The 21,109-nt window shown below is 36.2% G+C and overlaps 2 protein-coding genes across 5 annotated transcripts in view; one reads left to right on the top strand and one right to left on the bottom strand.

The window, feature by feature from the left end:
- Positions 1-360: 360 nt before the first annotated feature.
- LOC115928053 (zinc finger protein 84-like) lies at positions 361-1,966 on the top strand (the record flags this gene model as incomplete). The annotated part of the gene is given in 3 exon segments (XM_030994662.1): positions 361-1,080; positions 1,083-1,579; positions 1,720-1,966. Coding segments are annotated over 3 exon segments (1,374 nt in total), but the record flags the coding sequence as incomplete, so codon positions are not given.
- A 10,102-nt stretch (positions 1,967-12,068) lies between these two features.
- The window catches only part of LOC100894142 (gastrula zinc finger protein XlCGF57.1), a 48,937-nt gene continuing 39,896 nt past the window's right edge, over positions 12,069-21,109 (bottom strand). For 3 of the 4 annotated variants that reach the window (XM_030994654.1, XM_030994651.1, XM_030994650.1), the window contains one exon: positions 12,069-15,994. In XM_030994654.1, the coding sequence (XP_030850514.1) occupies positions 14,577-15,994 (1,418 nt within the window). In that variant the 3' untranslated portion in view covers positions 12,069-14,576. Of the gene's footprint in view, positions 15,995-20,902; positions 21,076-21,109 lie in introns of those variants that run through there. The other variant, XM_030994655.1, reaches the window with a different exon arrangement.

Genomic DNA, 21,109 nt, shown 5'->3' with positions numbered 1-21,109 from the left:
TAAGAAAATAAAATTGCCATGCAAGAAAAAAGTGAAAGATCACCATTTCCTTATGAGAAATGCTGCTCACATATCAATATGAAAGAAACAGTTAAACCCCTTTTCCACATACTCGTGTTCTGTTGCTTGGTGGCAAACATTTTGTAAAATAATATCACACATAGTCCAGTCTGTTTATTTTTGTCACATGCACACACACAGACACATCACGAACACAAATTTATGCAAATCAGTTGTGATATACATGTTAGTCATTCTAATATACATCTTATTGGTGAGTCTTTGACAACATATGCCATGTTCTTTTGCAGTTTAATGTGTTAATTTTATTTTCCTTGCTGAGCTTAGCCATAAAAATAATTCGTTTCAAACAGTTGCATCTCCCAAGGTACCCAACGCACAATATTTACAAGCACGGACCTTATTATACATTCAAGAACACATAGTGGAGAGAAACCTTTTAAGTGTTTCCATTGTGATAATGGGTTATCTCACAAGTCCCAGCTTACTAGCCACCTTAGAAGACATACAGGAGAGAAACCTTTCAAGTGTTCCCAGTGTGATAAGGGTTTTTCTCAAAAAAGTAACCTTATTACACATTCAAGAACACACAGTGGAGAGAAATATTTTAAGTGTTCCCAGTGTGATAAGGGTTTTTCTCAAAGAAGTAACCTTATTAGACATTCAAAAACACACAGTGGAGAGCAATCTTTTAAGTGTTCCCAGTGTGATAAGGGATTTTCTCAAAAGTCCCAGGTTACTAGCCACCTTACAAGACATAAAGGAGTGAAACCTTTTAAGTGTTCCCATTATGATAAGGGGTTTTCTCAAAAGTCCCAGCTTACTAGCCACCTTAGAAGACATACAGGAGAGAAACCCTTCAAGTGTTCCCCGTGTGACAAGGGTTTTTCTCAAAAAAGGAACCTTATTACACATTCAAGAACACACAGTGGAGAGAAACCTTTTAAGTGTTCCCATTGTGATAAGGGGTTTTCTCAAAAGTCCCAGCTTACTAGCCACCTTACAAGACATACAGGAGAGAATCCTTTTAAGTGTTCCCAGTGTGATAAGGGTTTTTCTAAAAAAAAAGTAACCTTATTACACATTCAAGAACACACAGTGGAGAGAAACCTTTTAAGTGTTCCCAGTGTGATAAGGGTTTTTCTCAAAAGTCCAAGCTTACTAGCCACCTTAGAAGACATACAGGAGAGAAACATTTTAAGTGTTCCCATTGTGATAAGGGGTTTTCTCAAAAGTCCAAGCTTACTATCCACCTTAGAAGACATACAGGAGAGAAACCTTTTAAGTGTTCCCAGTGTGATAAGGGTTTTTCTCAAAGAAATAACCTTATTACACATTCAAGAACACACAGTGGAGAGCAACCTTTTAAGTGTTCCCATTGTGATAAGAGGTTTTCTCAAAAGTCCCAGCTTACTAGCCAGCATAGAAGACATACAGGAGAGAAACCTTTTAAGTGTTCCCAGTGTGATAAGGGTTTTTCTCAAAGAAATAACCATATTACACATTCAAGAACACACAGTGGAGAGCAACCTTTTAAGTGTTCCCATTGTGATAAGGGGTTTTCTAAAAACATACAGGAGAGAAACCTTTTAAGTGTTCCCAGTGTGATAAGGGTTTTTCTCAAAGAAATAACCTTATTACACATTCAAGAACACACAGTGGAGAGCAACCTTTTAAGTGTTCCCATTGTGATAAGAGGTTTTCTAAAAAGTCCCAGCTTACTATCCACCTTAGAAGACATACAGGAGAGAAACCTTTTAAGTGTTCCCATTGTGATAAGGGGTTTTCTCAAAAGTCCAAGCTTACTATCCACCTTAGAAGACATACAGGAGAGAAACCTTTTAAGTGTTCCTAGTGTGATAAGGGTTTTTCTCAAAGAAATAACCTTATTACACATTCAAGAACACACAGTGGAGAGCAACCTTTTAAGTGTTCCCATTGTGATAAGAGGTTTTCTCAAAAGTCCCAGCTTACTAGCCAGCATAGAAGACATACAGGAGAGAAACCTTTTAAGTGTTCCCAGTGTGATAAGGGTTTTTCTCAAAGAAATAACCTTATTACACATTCAAGAACACACAGTGGAGAGAAACCTTTTAAGTGTTCCCAGTGTGATAAGGGTTTTTCTCAAAAGTCCCAGCTTACTAGCCACCTTACAAGACATACAGGAGAGAATCCTTTTAAGTGTTCCCAGTGTGATAAGGGTTTTTCTAAAAAAAAAAGTAACCTTATTACAAATTCAAAAACACACAGTGGAGAGCAACCTTTTAAGTGCTCTAAGTGTGATAAGGGATTTTCTCAGAAGTCCCAGCTTACTAGCCACCTTAGAAGACATACAGGAGAGAAACCTTTCAAGTGTTCCCAGTGTGATAAGGGTTTTTCTCAAAAAAGTAACCTTATTACACATTCAAGAACACACAGTGTAGAGAAACCTTTTAAGTGTTCCCATTGTGATAAGGGGTTTTCTCAAAAGTCACAGCTTACTAGCCACCATAGAAGACATACAGGAGAGAAACCTTTTAAGTGTTCCCATTGTCATAAGGGTTTTTCTCAAAGAAGTAACTTTTTAAGCCATTTCAGAATACACAAAGAAAAGCCTTATCAATGCTCCCATTGTCATTTGACATTTTCTCAAAATAATGATCTTACTAGGCACCTTAGAACACATACAGGAGAAAAAGTTTTCAAGTGTTCCCAGTGTGATAAGGGTTTTTCTTGAAGATGTTACCTTATTACACATTCAAGAACACACAGTTGAGAGAAACCCTTTTAGTGTTCCCAGTGTGATAAGGGATTTTCCCATAAAAGTGCCCTAATTAGACATTTAAGAACACACAGTTGAGTAAGCCTTATATATGTTCCCATTGTGATAAGGGATTTATACTTGCTAAGGTAATCTTACCTGTCATGTAAGGACACATACAGCAGAAAAGCCTTAAGGATGTTCCTATTTTGATAAAGGATGTTTCAAAGACTGGACTTACTAGCCACCTAAGAAGACATACAGGAGAGAAACCCAGTGTCCCCAGTGTGATAAGGGGTTTTCTCAAAAGAATGATCTTGTCACCTTAGAACACACAGTGGAGAAAAGCACTATCGATGTTCCCATTGTGATAAGAGTTTTACTCAACAAGGTGATCTCAATCTTCTTATTAGGACACATTCATATACTAGAAAAAAAACCTAAATATGTTCTGATTGTAATAAGACAATTTTTCTTATAAAGGGGATGTTACCAGCCAGGTTAGAACACATAAAGGAGAGAAACCCTTGTAGTGTTCCTAATCTAATAACTATTTTTCTTATGAAAGTGAGCTCGCAAGGCATCTAAGAACACACAAAATACATGAACATGTCTTTCTCATGTCATAAGGGATTTTCTGAATAATACAAGAAAAATGAACATCCATTATATTAGAGTGCACACTGAATAAATGAAACTTCACCATTCCTATTTTTGATAAAGGGTTTTCTCAAGAAACTAAACTGGTAAAGCATCTGAAGAGATTTGCTTGAGAAAAGCCTTTATATAAAGCAATTTGGTTGCCATGGTTTCTGGGAGCTCTAAAGTGCTTTGTCAAGCATACCTGGGGGGGGGGGTGCTCATAAGCTTCACAAGAACTCCGTCAGGTGCATGGCATTCTCTGAACTAAAGCAGTAATAATATTTAGCATACTCAATGGACACTGGTAATGGCGGCTGACACTATGAAAATGAGGGACAAAGAAAGTGGACAAAATATACAATTCCTCAGGTAGACAAAGGAACATCCCTTCACTGCTATTATGTAAAAATGTGTAGAATAGGTGAATATGCATTTGACACCTGTTCTACACATTTTTACATAATAGCAGTGAAGGGATGTTCCTTTGTCTACCTGATGAACTGTATATTTTGTCCGCTTTCTTTGTCCGTCATATTCATAGTGTATGACACTGAAATGTTCAGCTCTCTGAATTGTATGGTGTATTGTGATAAGAGAATTTTAAAAGGAAGGATTTTCTTATCTAACAAAGGATCTTAGAATCCACGTCAGACAGAAACCATTTCACTGATCCAAATGTGATGAGGAATTTTCTCCACAAAGTGATGTAACCTTAGATAAATATCTGACTATCCATCAAAGAACACACACACACACACACACATTGTATAACAAGATTTTATCTCAGAGGGTGGCTTATTAGCCATGAAGAACACATGCAGGGGAAAAGCCTCAGTAATGTTTCCATTGTAATAATAGTCTGAAGATGTGTAGTGGTCTGTAGAGGTGCCATGGTCTAGTGATTATTTCACCGGGCTGAATCACCTGGTTGGCGGTTCAAGTCCTACCGCAGCACTAATGTCCTTTGGCAAGATGTTTATGTACAATTTGCCACTCTCTACCCAGATGTTAAAAATGGGTACCCCGTAGCATTCAAATGTTGCTGTGGTTGAAGTGGCATGTGTGCACTTGTAAAATGGTACCTGGCAAGAATACTGCCCAGGGAGTGGAGCATGTTGGAATCAGCAATTTATTCTAATGACCAGGGTATCAATGATGAAAATGTAAAGTACTTAAAACATAATATTAAGTACTATACAAATGTGACTTTTACTATTATAAAGGTTTTTTTTCATCTATAGAAAATCTGATTTCATAGCCTTTTAAGAACTTAAAGGAGAAAGCAGGGATAAAGGCCATAACAACTTCTCATTGCAATAATGGATTTTCTCAAAAACTTTCTCAAACTTGCCTCCTATACATTAAAGAAGCGCTTTATTCTGTATTTGTCGGGTTTCGGGATATTTCTTTTCTCATATAAGATGTCTATTCCCCAAGCAACCATTTTAAAGGATAGTATTTATTATTTTGTGTTCACTGTGGAAAATTATTTCTAGATTGAATTTAATATTGATATTGATATTTTTCTTTTGTATCTTTTATCAAGTTCTAATGATTTTCTCATATTTTTTATTTCTTTGCTCTCATTCAACTCAACTTGGGAGGACTCCTATCCCTAATTGATCTCTGTTTCACTACTGTACACTTCTACATAATTTTTTTTTCTCCTTCATTTGTTATGAAAGAACCAAAGTATTATCTTTTGTATTAAAAGTATTTTTTAATTATTATTACATGTATCTGTAACTCATGCTATTTTATTTTAAGCCCACGGCACACTATAGGATTTCACTACCACCATCCTTTTTTTGGAAAAAGTTGCATTAGCATTCGATATGAATATATAATTATGTAAAATTGTTTTGATCGAGGCTCTGAATTGTTGTATATGTATATCACCTTTATTACTCTATTGACCATCTCCTCTTGTAATCTTCTCGGACATCTCATCCATACCATCCCCAACATCATTTGTGTATATAGGAATTATTAAGTTTCATACAGGATTGCCACGCCTTCAACCTGAACTTATGTGCCAATCCTTCTTCCTGATTATGTTATGTTAATATTACAATTTAAGTATTTGACTTTGACAGATGTATTAATTATATGATTTTTGTAATACCATGATTATGTTTTAATTAGTTTGTAATTTTGGAAAGAGACCATGGTGACATAAATAAATCAAATCAAATTTCAATCCTTGTCGGAGGAAAGTCAAATCAGCTTTGAAACCAAGTGATGTCCAAACAGTCATGCCAAACTCTACAATTTGAAGCTGATTTTGTATTTACTCTATCTAGAAGATTTACAGTGCACAAAGTATCATTTCTGTTGCATTCATAACATTATTCAGGACCTAGATCAAGAAAACTATTTTTGTTTAAATTTCCATATATGATGTTAATGTGATTTATTGGAAAATCAAATCACGTTGGAATCGTTCATTCATTGTATGTGAGCCGTTGACTGTTGTCCAGCATTGCAAGATCCTGAAAATTCTTGTGTGAATATCATGATGTCTATGGATTTCTAGGAAATGCTCATATTTATATTTTTCAATCAAATTCATGTAAGTAGTATTTCTTTTCATGACTGGAGTTCATATGTCCAACCAGTTGAATAAAGTGGAACCTCGTTATTTTAACAAATTCGTTGTGATTAAAAAAAGTGCCTTGTAATTATTTTGAAACTCATATTTTATCAGGGATTAAAAGTATTAAATGAAACATGAAGAAAAACGAAAAAATATACAGTAAAGATCACACAGAGTAGTAGGAGTGTCAAGCTTCTTATTGGGATATTGGTGTATCAGTGTTCTTTCTTACAAGGTTACACTTAAATCTCATAAGGGATGAAAAGTAATAAATCTTATTTCATAATTTTTTTTTGGTTACATTTCAATTTAGTTCAATCAGTATTGTTTTATTTGGCCATGCTTTGCAGCCATTTCTAAATATATTTTCACATTAAATTGTACCATTAAAAATTGCATTTAAGATCAAGTGATGATTTATATTAACTTAAGAATACAGCAAATGAGGAGTATGTTTTGAAATTCAGCGAAAGAGAGAAAGTGGACACACTTTACTAAGTTTACTGTTCAAAATGATCATATAAACCATCAATAAACAGTATGATAAAATATATATCAAATTAAAGAATAATTTATATAGTGTACTTAATGCAATTGAATAGATGTAAGTTGATTTATGTTTGTAGACATGTGTTATAATGTACTACGTGTACATATTGTTTGTGTTGCACATTCTCAGATGCAGATGTCTTTCCAAGAATCTGATTTGTATGTCAAGAATTGTTTTATATAGGCATGTTTTCATTGTAGATTCAAATCTATCATGTTTAATATCACACTTATGCCTGTTGATTGTATTGATCCATGTACCCAATTTTATTTTCTTCATACAATAAATTACAGCCTTTTATTTTTGTACGTCTTGGAATCTCTTTTCTGTCTTTATTTTTCAAACCTTTGTTTTTTGTTATCTCATGCTGTGTCTATATACAACTGCAGGTACTCACCTCATCTCTCTTCCTGAAGGGGAATTAAGGCCATGCACCCTTTTAAACTAAACAGGGCTAACTGGTCCCAGGGACACATCGCCCCTAAAATCTAAATCCAGATTCCCGGCTCCACATATAATAAGAGTTCAGCACAGGGCTCATGCATGTACACTTTAAAAAGCTCAATCCAGACCTCCTCCTCCCCCGCCCCCAACTACAACAAAATCAGTAGACAGCCCTGAATTAGAGCAGAAAAAAATTAATGGATCAAAGAAAAATTTGAGAAAAATCTGATGAAATAAATCGGAAAACATCAATTAATTGGTATCCTCTTGATGGCCTTTTTGAGCATCTCTCTCAATTGCTTGATAACATTTTGGGATATATCCGGATTTAAATTTTAGATGCCCATTTGTCCTAGTATTTGCATAATCTCATTTGCAGAGTACAGTGTACTTTTTGTGTATGTCAGATGCTAAGGACAAACCCCTTCTACGACCAATTTATTAATTAGTTATTAATGTAGACAAATGCTCATGTACCCTTTACAGCTCATTTTATGTTTGTTATTACCAAAGAAAATAAAGTCAGTCTGTCGATCACTCGATATAGTGTCTGACAGTGGAGTCTAAAAAGTAATCGGGTTTCCTTGCATAATTCGAAAACTAGGACACTAATTTCACAAAAAAGACTATACGTGGCATTTTCATAATTCCTACAAAGTTCTACAGAATTTGATGTTGGCTGCAAAAGGGATACACTAGCTAGCTACCTTTATTAGGAAAAAAAAAGAGGTGAAATAGGAAAAAGCTGCAGGAAAATACATTCTAATAAAAACTGCAATTATAATTTTTCAATTAATCAGTTAATTGAATACAGTTTAATTAAGAGTATTTCTGAATTGCTTGCCATAAATTATCTTTAGACCTCTTTTAAATTTTGGGATACATTGGTCCAAGGTAAAAAGTCACAGAGGTAAAAAAAAAAAAAAAAAAAAAAAAAAAAAAAAAAATTCTTTAATAAAATAATCTTTATTCAATATTGCTCTCGACTTTGCAAAATATAACAAAACATATTTATATTTGTAAGGTTTACGGAAAAAAAAAATCGTCGTATAAGATGTTACAAGGGAAATTTTTTGGCGTTTCGCGACCGCAGTTTAATTGGGGGAAAATACCAACATTGTCATTTTCTTTAAAATGTATAACCATTGTGCATGTGTTTATAAAGGTATCTTTATTATCTGTGAACTGTGAATGGATATTTTGAAGTAACCTAAAAAATTTAAACGAAACCTGTTATTATACTTGACTGTATGAATTGGAATAGACGATTACATGAGAATGACAATCACCGGCGCTCTGATTTGTTGATCACTAGAATACTAGAATACTGTAATCAGTGATTTCGTTCGCACATTTTTTAAATTCTACTGGTGTATAGAAATATTGAAAATATAACTGACGCTGTACTGTTCTTCTCGGTAGCTTGTTGCTAATTTGAGAGTTTGAGAGGGGGTTGGTATCAGAACGTGACTTATTTATGTGAATGTTATCCCGGCCCAATGTGCGATTTTTGTTCCAGGTCATTTTTCTAACGGTGTTCTATTTTTGCTTAATTTAGTATTTTCACTTTGTCCGAACATAAAACATTTAATACTTTTTCGTTTAAAGTATTGGCCTACAATCGATAGCAAGTAAATAAAGATACTACATAAGGATTTGAAATATGTAATCGTTGGATATATAGTCGTTTCTCCAACGGTAAAGTGATAGCTGTATGGTAAAAATTTCGACTGACGGAGGGGTAGGGACTGGCTTCTCTTTCCGGAATATCAACATTTCTGTGTGCTTAAAAAAAAATGATGGTAAACAAAACCTGCTTTCATTATCAAAATATACTATCTAACCTCTAAGGTATCAACTTTACAAATATACTTTCTTGCTGCCCGAGTGTGAGGTGACGATTACACGAATATTGGTAATTTAAAAATTCCCGGAATAGTATATTTGCTTGGGGGGGGGGGGGGGTCATTGTGCTTTTAGAGTTATTCAGTTATTTCACTGGATAGATTTATGTATTATGCAATTTCACTTTCGGGCAATGATATAATGAAATAGATATTTGAAATAAAGAATTGACATGCAGTAAACCTTTTGCCTTTTCCATATAGGTCTATCAATTTCTTACAACTGAGGACAGGATACGTACCCTTTTCTTGAACCGTTGCTTCTTTTCCTAGTTTTTCTGTCTTTCTTTAAAACACTTGAATAATCGGTCAGGTATAGACCCACAACAGACAAGCGTTCCATCGAGGATCGTTCTATATTTTAATTGATATTCAGAATCAAAACCCTCGTTAATTTTGGTCAATTCATTGTATCGTCCTCTCTCTCTCCGCATCTCTCACTCTCTCTCTCTTGTCTCTCTTTCTCTCTGTTTCTGTCTCTCTCTATCTCCCCCTTCTCTCTCTATCTCTCCCCTCTCCTGTTTTCTCTCTTCCCATCTGTTTTCCTCCGTGTTAATTGGTAAATCATTGAAAATACATTATTTATTCAGCATATTGATCTTGGTAATAATAAGTTCTGACCAATCAAAACCGCGTAAAAGGGTATGATAGACATGATAGGATCGATATTTTGCTTTGAAAATGGTAAATTCATCAACTTCTTTACAGGAACATATGCCTGTTTGCAAGAGGGGTAGCCTAGCCATAGTGTGTCGTTACCACGTTTCCACCTTTCCACCTTTTCATTTGTCGTTATGCATGGGTATAAAAACATTTTTTAAGTCTGCGAGTTGTTTTTCCTCCTGTAAATTCCACAATCTTATACAAAATTCAGCAAATTGCATGCTACGGGCGCAAAACTGCCTTATTTTCTTAACTTAAATTAATTCCAATGACGTGTTCACTGTTCACTCACCTATACACTCTTTCACGATTATAAGAGTGCGCATGCGGGCGACATGGGCGCCATTTTGCAACACTACATGCGCGTCTGAAAACATTGATGACACAATGTTTATTCTCAAATTTAAATGGCGGCTTTAACCGTGAAGGGGTGTATTATGGTAGTTATATGTAAGGTAGCCTAATGGATTTTTTTTAGAAAGGGCAATATCAAGATCAATAATGCTTGTAAATTGTATAATGATACATTTTCCATATTGTTCCATTTCTTATTACATGCATTATGCACAAGCTTTATTTCTATCAATTTAATTCATTTTTGTGATTTGTCCAATCTAAGTTCAACATGGATATTTGTTCACATGAAAAACATAGGCTCAGACATTGTTTACAAAGAACATAATTAGGATACAAAATATGGATATATTTTGGTGATGACATAATAAAATAATGATCATACATAATATGGATTTTCGTTTGCTTATGGCTTGTTTAGTTTCCTTAAATTAAATAATTTAGCTGTCTTCATGTATATTTATAAATCAAAATTATTTACCGCTATAAACATGGTAAATTCAGCTTTTAAACTGAATAAAAGTAAATCGGAAAAAATCTGATGAACGAGATATTTAAGAAAATAAAAATAAAGACTTATATTGGCAAGTGATAACCATTTTATGATTATGACTGACTATTTTATTATTTCCTTAAATATTATTTTTAATTTTTCATGTAACTCATTTCATTATTAAGAATAGACAGGCCTAAACGAGCACCTACATACACATACATACCCACACGCACAAACACACATGAACACGCGCACACATACATACACACCTCACCCTCCCACATTCGCAAAGATCCATATGCCCAGAATCAGTTAGTATATGATCGTGCCTCTGCGGTTCTCTTGCTTAAAGGCACGTTTTATAACAATATTTCAAGGCTAATTAACATTCATTTATGGGAGAGGCAACAACAAAAGACTGATTGCTTCATAGACAATTTTCTGTACGCAATTTCATTTTAAATGGAAGAGTGTAGTGGAAGTTATTATGCGGTGTGTAAATAAATGCATAACTACACCATGATGTATGTGATGTTTGATTTAAACAGCTTTTTAGGATAGTTCTTTTTGTTCACGGCTGCCGCAATAGACCTGTTCGACATCAATATTTGTTTTGCATGTTTATTGAATTTGGTAATTAGCTCGATGTTTTCTGATTTATTTTATCAGATTTTTCTCAAATTTTTCATTGATCCATTTAATTTTCCGCTCTAATTCAGGGCTCTCTACCAACTTTTTAAAATATTTTTTTTAGGGGAGGGGGGAAAAGAGGAGGTCTGGATTGAGCTCTTTAAAGTGTACATTTGCATGAGCCCTATGCTGAACTCTTTATTATATGTGGAGCCGGGAATCTGGATTTAGATTTTAGGGGCCATGTGTCTCTGGGACCAGTTAGCCCTGTTTTGAATAAAAGGGTGGCCTTAATTCCCCTATATAAGATCCGTATTATTATAAATATTATAAGTGTACTGATCATACAATGATCCCATATTTATATAGAACTCATTAGCAAAGAATCAAAGGTTTTTAGATAACAATTGAAGAATAAATGTGTGCATATAAACTATTGTGCTATATGTTTACAATGACAATAATTTGGTCATAGAAGGGGTTTGTCCATAGCATCTGACATACACAAAATGTACACTGTACTCTGCAAATGAATTTATGCAAATACCAGGACAAATGGTCACCTACAATCTAAATCCAGATATATCCCAAAATGTTAATATCAAGCAATTGAGAGAGATGCTCAAAAAGGCCATCAAGAGAATACCAATTAATTGATGTTTTCCGATTTATTTTATCAGATTTTTCTCAATTTTTTCTTTGATCCATTAAATTTTTCTGCTCAGGGCTCTCTCCTGATTTTGTTGTAGTTGGGCGGGGGAGGAGGAGGTCTGGATTGAGCTTTTTAAAGTGTACATGCATGAGCCCTGTGCTGAACTCTTATTATATGTGGAGCCGGGAATCTGGATTTAGATTTTAGGGGCCATGTGTCCCTGGGACCAGTTAGCCCTGTTTAGAATAAAAGGGTGGCCTTAATTCCCCTTCAGGAAGAGAGATGAGGCGAGTACCTGCAGTTGGATATAGACACATCATGAGATAACAAAAAACGAAGGTTTAAAAAATAAAGACAGAAGCGAGATTCCAAGACGTACAGAGATAAAAGGCGGTTATTTATTGTATATCAAAAGACAAACAAATTGGGTCACACGGATGAATACAATCAAAAGGCATGAGTTTGATGATGAACGCGATAGATTTGATTTTAAAATGAAAACATGCCTTAAAAACAATTCTAGGCATACAAATTAATCAAATTCTTGGAAAGACATGTGCACCTGAGATTGTGCAACACAAACAATATGTACACATGGACATTACACATCGCTACAATTACTTACTTATCTATTCAATTGAATTAAGTACACTGTATTAATTATTCTTTTTTATACTTTTATTGATGGTTTACATGAAAATGTATAACTATAAAGAGAGTCCGGCCGCGTTCTCTGATTTTTACACACTCCTCAATTACTGTATTCTTAAATATAATTTGTCACTTGATCTTAAATGCAGTTTTTAATGGTACAAGGTAAAATGAAAATATACTGAGAAATGGCTGGAAAACATTGCCAAATAAAACTATTATTTAATTGAACTGAATTGAAATGTGACAAAGAAAAAAAATTGTTTACTTTTTATTCCTTATGAAATTTAAGTGTAACCTTGTAAGAAAGAACACTGATACATCAATATCCCAATAAAAAGGTTGTCACTCCTACTTCTATGTGTGATACTGTTTATTTGTATGTTTATGAATAGCGACCCTCACTTGGTATTATGAGTAGCGACCGGTCCTTACGAGTAATGACCTTCAATGTGGATAATGAATAGTGACCTTTATCTCACATAATGAATAATGGTCATTATGCCATTATGAAAAGTGACATCCTTTCCGCTTTATGAATAGCGGTCCTTCACGTATAGGAAGTTGCATGTTATGAATAGCGGTCTTTATGACTAGCGAGGTTACCCTTTAAAAGGTTTCTCTCCTGTATGTGTTCTAAGGAGCCTAATGAGATACTTTTCAATTAATCCCTTGCATTTATATATATGCAGAGGCGCCAGGAGTGGAGGGTGGGGGGGGGGGGGAACGGTGAGCCCCCTGGAATTCCTGCCCCGCCCCAAACCCAAACTGCTTCTCGCGTGCCTGTATGTACCGTATTCTCAAATGACAGGTAATATTATCTTTAGGCAAAGATTCCCTTATTACTATATACAAAGTACAAACCTTTAAAAGAGTTTCTCCCCTGTGGATTCTTAATGGATTGTAATGGTACTTCTTTGACAAAACCCTTTATATTACACCGAGAACACCTAAAAGGGTTTCTCTCCTGTATGTGTTTGAAGGCGGCTAGTAAGAGTTATACGACAAAATCCCTAATTAGATTTGAGACATTTTTGCTGTGTGTGTTATTAGGAAATTAGCAAGATCATGCTATGAATTTAATATAAAATCCCTTTTACTTATACATTTAGATGGCTTTTTCTCCATTATGTGTTTTCATATGGCTAGTTCGATTACTGTTACATGAAAATATCTTAATACAATCTAATTAGCAGTTTAATATAGGGATACTGTTATGTTCTTATATGCCATGTAAGCTCACTTTTATAAGTAAATTCATTATTACATTAGGAACACTTAAATAGTTTCTCTCCTGTATGTATTCTTGGCTGGCTCGTACGTAACATCACTTTTATAACAAAATCTCTTCTTACAATCACAACATTTAAAAGGGTATTACAAGATGAACCTTGTTGAGTAAAAACCTGTATCACAAACGGAACACTTAAAGGGTTTATTTCTTATATGTGTTCGAAGGTGGCTAGTAAGTTCCCCTTTTTAAGAAAATATCTTATTACAATCAGGACGTTTTCATGGTTTCTTTCTAGTACATGGATATGTGCCCTAATATGAAGATTAAACTCTAATCACAATGGGAGCATCGATTTTCAAGGCTTTTCTCCACTGTGTGTTCTTGAATGTAGCAAGATTAGTTTGGCAATAAAAAAACCTGATAACAATGGGAACATTTATCAGGATTTTCACCATTGTGTGTTCTTAAATGTCTAATAAGGGTACTTTTATGTGTAAAACCCTTATCACACTGGGAACACTTAAAACATTTCTCTTCTGTATTAGTTCTTAGGTGACAAATAAGATGATTCTTTAAAAAAAAACCTCTATCACAATGGGAACACAGATGCAGCTATTCTCCACTGTGTGTTCGTGAATGTCTAATAAGCAGGGGTGAAAAAAACCTGTATCACAAATTGGAATCCTTAAAGGGTTTCTCTCCTGCATGTCTTCTAAGGTGGCTACAGTAAGACTAGTCTTTTTAGAACCTCTTTTTATTACAATGGGGACACTGCATAAGGCTTTTCTCATGTATGCGTCCTTACATGACATGTAAGATTACCTTATTGGCAAGAAAAACCTATAGGTATATCACAATAGGAGCATTGATACAGCTTTTCTCCACTGTGTGTTCTTAAACAGATATGGATATTTCTTCAAGAAAAATTATTATCACAATGGGAACAGTGAAAGGATTCTCTTCACTGTGTGTGTTCTTGAATGTGTAATAAGGAAACTTTTATGGGAAAACCCCTATCACACTGGGAACAATTGCAAGGTTTTCTCCTGTATGTGTTCTAAGGTGCTTAGTAAGATCACTCTTTTGAGAAAATGTCTTATGACAATAGGAGCATTGATAAAGATTTACTCCACTGTGTGTTGTTAAATGTATAATAAGGATACTTTTACGGGGAAAACCCCTATCACACTGGGAACACTTAAAAGGTTTTTCTCCCGTATGTGATCTAAGATGCCTGGTAAGATCATTCTTTCGAGAAAATGTCTTATCACAATAGGAGCATTGATAAGGCTTTTCTCTACTGTGTGTTCTTAAATGTCTAATAAGGATACTTTTATGGGGAAAACCCTTATCACACTGGGAACACTTGAAAGTTTTCTTTCCTGTATTTGTTCTAAGGTGACGCTTAAGATCCTTCTTTTTGGAAAAATCCTTATCACAATGGGAGCATTGATATAGCTCTTCTTCACTGTGTGTCATTAGATGTGTAATAAGGGTACCGATACTTCTTTCAGAAAAAGCCTTTTTACACTTGGAACACTTAACATGTTTCTCTTCACCGTGTGTTCTTAAATGTCTACGAAGCGAACTTCTTTGAGAAAAACCTGTATAACACTGGGAACACTGAAAGGGTTTCTCTCCTGTATGTGTTCTTAGGTGGCTGGTAAGATGAGTCTTTTGAGAAAACCCCTTATCACAATAGGGACATTTAAAAGATTTCTCTCCTGCATGTATTCTAAGGTGCCTAGTAAGACCATTCTTTCGAGAAAATGTCTTATCACAATAGGAGCATTGATAAGGCTTTTCTCTACTGTGTGTTCTTAAATGTGTTATGAGGGTACTTCTGTAAGAAAAACTTGTATCACAATTGGAACACTGATAAGGCTGTTCTCCTGTATGTGTCCTTACATGACAGGTAAGATTACCTTTGCAAGAAAAGCCCTTACCACAATAGGAACATTGATAGGGCTTTTCCCCAATGTGTGTTCTTAAATGGATAGTAAGATTAATTTTGCAAGTAAAAACATTATCACACTGGGAACACTTGAAATGTTTCTCTTTTGTACATGTTTTAAGGTGGCTAGTAAGCTCATTCTTTTGAGAAAACATTTTTTTATCACAATGGGAACATCCTTGAGGCTTTTCGTTGAGGCTATGTGTTCTTAAATGGCTAATAAGTGTACTTGCATGGGGAAAACCCTCATCACACTGGGAACACTTGAAAGTTTTCACTCCAGTTTGTGTTCTCAGGTGGCTAGTAAGCTCATTGTCGACCTGGTGTGTTTTCTGATGTAGTATAAGAATGTTCTCATCTGTAAATGTCTTACTGCAATGTAAACACTGATGGGACTTCTCTCCACTGTATGCAGTTGTATGTGGGTGTATCTTGTCCTGTCCATTGTCCAACTGTTTATCATCTGGGGAGGAAAATATACAGTATTCCTATTATCCAACTATTTACTTCATCAACAAAGCATCATTAAAGGGGCTTTGTAACATTGTTCAGATGAGAGAAAATGGTGCTAAGGGAGTGACTTCAATGCTAGATGTACAATTAAAGATAATCTTAAAATTTGAGTGAAAATGGACCATTATTAAGGATAAAAATAGGAACAAAAAATGATCTGATCAATTTCGTAATTCTTCCAACTATATTATTACAATTTAATTAAATTTTAGCAATGTTATGGCGCTATACCATTCCAGACACTTAAGTGTTGACATATTTCTATAAGTCTGTCTTATTTCTTATTTTCATGGAAAAATGGTTGGGAGAATTTACTGTTAGAGGGTGTCGCACAGTGACGCCTTCAAAGAAAACCATTTGTGGTTTGAAGAAAAATACTTAATTTTTTCCTCAACCTTTAACAATGTTACCAGCTAGGTCACTTTAAGATATTTAAATAAAAGGTCAAGTCAATCAGCTTAACGCTCAGTTTTACAAGCAAATACACTCTGATTCATTATCAAAGATCTTACATCTATTTGATCAAAAGGAAATATTAATATCTAAGTTACGAGTGATGGTCATTTAGGCCATTTAGGCCATTTAGGTCATTTACTGTGGGGAGGGGAGTGGAGGGAAGGACGTGTTTTCTGTGGGTTCCCAAAATTTCAGGCGTTACTCTGGTTTGGGGGCACGATAAGAATTATAAATTACATTGGACTACGGATAACAAGACTTTCAAGGCAATTTTGAGAAAATCTGGACTTTTCGTCATCGATGGACCTGATTTTAAAGATACAGGTGAGTTCTGGTAATGCGATTGCATTGTGAACGAAAAGGTGTGGAATGGATCAGAAAAAGTTGATCATATAGCATGTAAGTATTGGTGTGTACTGCAAGGTTCTGGATTCATCAAAATCATCATAAATTTAGCAGAGTCTTGGTAAAGTAACAATCACTGTACACAGAAAGATGTATATGGGACAAGACAAATGTATGTGTCGGGGCTAGTACTACGGTACCTTGATTTCCTTATCTTTCTATGCTATTACACAGCCAGTATACATTTTCTTCCAAAATTGTTTGGCACATGACATTTATTTGTAATCTTGAACATTCAGTGTAAGTTTTGTTAGATTCTGTGAGAATTCATTTTCCTTTTTCTACCAGAACTCAAGTTTATCTTTAAAGGGATAGCTAAGTTCTGTTTTCAGAACGCAAATGCCTTCAAGTGCATGGTTATTGCTCTTATTCTTATCTATGACATTTTTAGTTCCCTTTTAAAACCTAAAATTGCTATGAAGGTCATTTTAGACCCCAAAATGTGTGAAATTTAGCCAATACGATTATACCAATTCAGCTCCACTTTTAACAAAATATGGTGACCGTTAATTAATTGATTATTTAATTGAAGAAAACAATACATGGACCTGCCCATTCTGCATAATATAACCAACACGAGAATGCCAACAAAAAAGCCAACAACGGCATTGGCTGAAATACAACGTTAAAGGCGCTTTTTTGTTTTTTCAACGGCATTTTCAAATTATCTAATATTTGTGGTGGTACACAAGTATTAGAAATCGTTATAAAGATGATTTTGAAAATAATATTGCTATGTGACATTCGTTTGTCTCGCAATGTATGGTCAACAAGGGATCTGAAAGATCACAACGTTTCGTGTGCCGCTGCTACACTTCGTCAGGTGATAAAATATATTGTAAGCAAGCGTTTTTTATGGTTGAGCACCCGTGTGCTTCAACCAATAAGCTTTGTCCGTTATTGTTCTAATTATTTGACCGCTGGTCCGCCCAGTCCATCCGTAGAGTATAATAATTTTATCACCTGACGAAGAGTAGAAGCGGCACACGAAACGTCGTGATCTTTCAGATCCCTTGTTGACCATACATTGCGAGACAAACGAATGTCACTAGCGATATTATTTTCGATACTATATCCGCGCAATGAGTAATATATTTAGCATTAAAGATGATTTTGTCATTTAAATTGTACCGGTATGTTCTTTCAAATTGACACTCAGTTTTTCATTATCTCACAAAAAATTATTTTGTGTAGCGCCCTTTGCAACAGAACTCAACTCTCCCTTTAAAACATTCGAAAAACTTGCACTTTTGATAGGATTTAAATTCTAAAATTTTTGTTTTTCTTCGCGTATTCTTGGATATTTGTTTCGACTATTTACGCGGAGAAGCACCTGTTCAACGCAGCATCAACACATACGCAGAGCAACAGCACAGCGCATGGTGCTTTTCCTCATGCACAGCAGAGTGTGACGTCATAATAGGAGACTCTGTGGATTGTCGACTTATTTTTCAGTCAAGTGCACATATCCTTTTCTTGAACATGATATTATTTATTTTGTTGCTTGATAAATCTTTATAAATATTTATTATAATTATGAAACTTTAGATGGTTACAATTTTGCTTTTTAGTACAATTCTGAGTTTCGAGTGCTGATAATTAAAGTCAAATTTTCTTTATTTTAATAATAATGATTGTTCGTGGATCAATCGGGTGGGTGGTACATTCACTAACCACTTATCATAGGCTCTGTATAAGCTTGGCTCGTTAAAACTCTTGTGAGTAATGTGCTGCAGGATTCCATATCCTTAAACTGCTGCATGGCGAACTGAGCAACAAAACCAAGCTCTGTAATTATTAGGATCTCTGTCCAGTAGTGCAGTGTTTGTGCCATCAACCCGGATCTACCAAATTAATTGAGTCATAATATCTATAATATTTTTTCCCTATAAAATGAGAGTAATATTAATAGTAATTGCTTCATTCTTTTAATTAAATGTAATGTTAATTGTTATTGTATAATTGTGTTACGTGGGGGCACTCTACAAGACTCCTATCTCGCACCCCGGGGCAATGTATCAGACACAGCCGGTTGTAGGAACTGATCCGAAGATCAAGATACATTAATCTTGATCGAAGGAGACATAAACGAACGAAGGCCCCTACCATTTTCCTTTTTTGTTAGTTTAATTAATTATGTATAAGAGATAAATATTATGTTCATACTTAAAGATACTATATGTCCGTGTTGTCAACATCAAATCCTGTAGCCATTTGCATATATGTCAATCATGTATGTCCAATCTGTGAAATTTAAACATTAGCAGTGTCCTAGTATTCAAATTATGCAAGGAAACTCGTTATTTTCTAGACTTCACTGTCAGACACTATTGAGTGACTGACATCTTTTTTCTTTAGTAATAACATACATCAAATGAGCTGGAACAGGTACATGATCATTTGTCTACTCTACATCAATAACCCACTACTTGTAATGGCCAAAATTAAACTGATTGAATCTTTGTGCAGTACCAAACGTACAATTCGGTACAATTAAGGGTCTGAAAATCAGACTATTAAATTTACTAAGGTGATTGCAATCACTTAGAGGTACTATATGTCCCATTAGCAGGTCAAAAAAAATGAAAAGGTTAAATACCAACAGCATTTGAAAGACAATAGGCCTACTTATTTAGAACTTCCCTCAAAACGAAAGGGTTTGAAAATGTTTTTTTGTGGGAAAATAACGACCATTATATAGTTATTGAATCAGCGTAAATGACTGCAATCAGCTAAGTAGTCCGACTTTTCCTAGAGATGCAAGCCTCTTGACAAAAAAAACAAAAGAGACTAAATATCCACCCCACCCCCATCCCCACGGGTGAGGGAAGGCACCCAAAGCAGCTGCCGACTCCATGGAGGAGCACCAAGGGCAGCAGGAGCTACAGGCCCAACCCCACCAACAGGCTGATGGCCAACAGCAGCACCAGGCAACCTGGACCTAAAAGGTATATTTAATGCCGGAGCAGCAACACTCGCGAAATCAGAACAAATAAGAGCAAGGTTTGACCAGGGCCAGCTCAATGCCGGCCGAGGCACGGGAAGGGGTAATTGTTGAGCCTCTGCCCGAACCCAGGATGACCTTCTAGTCTACTGGCAACCCCCGTTGCCCTAACAAACGCATCAAAAAGCCACGAAGCCCAGCCTGAGCGGCTAGCTAGAGAAAACAGCGACTGAAGCAAAGACTTAACTCAGTTTTTCTCTACCTTTGACCCAGTTGGAGGCTGGACGTCAGAACGCTTGTGCTTCTTACCCGAAGACACTGGAAAGAGGCAATCTTAGCAGCCTTTCTAGACTTTGTAAGCCCAGACTAGACCCAGTGTGACTGGGTCGGTCCCGCTTCACTGCGCCAGAGGCTCAGCACGCATGACAACGATAGCTTCAGTGAGACCGGAACCCTTGCGTTTCACGGACATGGTTTGAACAACGTCGTGGGTGAAGACCGGGCCACTCCCAAACAAGAATTTAAGGGCCGTTTCATGACAACAAAGCCGTAAGACACAGAGCTTGACCCAAAAGGGGAGCTCAGTGCCGACTTCTACTTGACTGGCTGACCCAGGGGTGTCGCATCCGAAAAGCCCTCTGGTATGGGGGAGAGAGAAGTCTCCAGCGTGAGCACGTGAAGTCCCTACCCCCCTCTTTAATTTTGCTTGTCTCGTAGCCACCTGTCTGTGACGGGAGAGAGAGAGCTACAGAGAGCCGACTCCTGGGTTACCAAGGCCGCACAGGGTGCGGCGGATTCACTAAGTCGACACCTCAGACTTGTCGGCCGTTCCCTGGGCAGGGCGGTAGGACAGTCTCTTATGGCTTCAACCGCCCCCCATCTGTGACAGGAGGGAGCTGGCTCCTGAGGACTCAAGGCTGCACAGGGTGCTGCTAAATCACTCAAAAAAGCACAGATCACTGGCTATGCCAGTGATTGGGGTCCAAATGTCAGTGGTCGCAAAAGCAACATCATTCTTACCCAGGGCCCGATTGTCAGTGGTCGGCAAGCCGATGACGTCCGTGCATAGTGTGCGGCTAGGGCTTATGGCCGGAAAACTGGCGACCCCCTTGTAGCCGTAATGCAGAACTCCAAAACAGTTGTCCGGGAACCATTACCAGAGGTCCCTAACTTACCCATCGACACATCCGAGCAAGTAGTTGGCTTGCCACTCACACTCCCGGAAGCTGCACTTGTGGGAGAAGTGGCACGGGAACATGT

The sequence above is a fragment of the Strongylocentrotus purpuratus genome, unplaced genomic scaffold (genome assembly GCF_000002235.5).
Source record: "Strongylocentrotus purpuratus isolate Spur 01 unplaced genomic scaffold, Spur_5.0 spur5_scaffold_21, whole genome shotgun sequence".
In the NCBI taxonomy this organism is placed as follows: Eukaryota; Metazoa; Echinodermata; class Echinoidea; order Camarodonta; family Strongylocentrotidae; genus Strongylocentrotus; species Strongylocentrotus purpuratus.
This window is presented reverse-complemented; position numbering and strand designations above follow the sequence as displayed.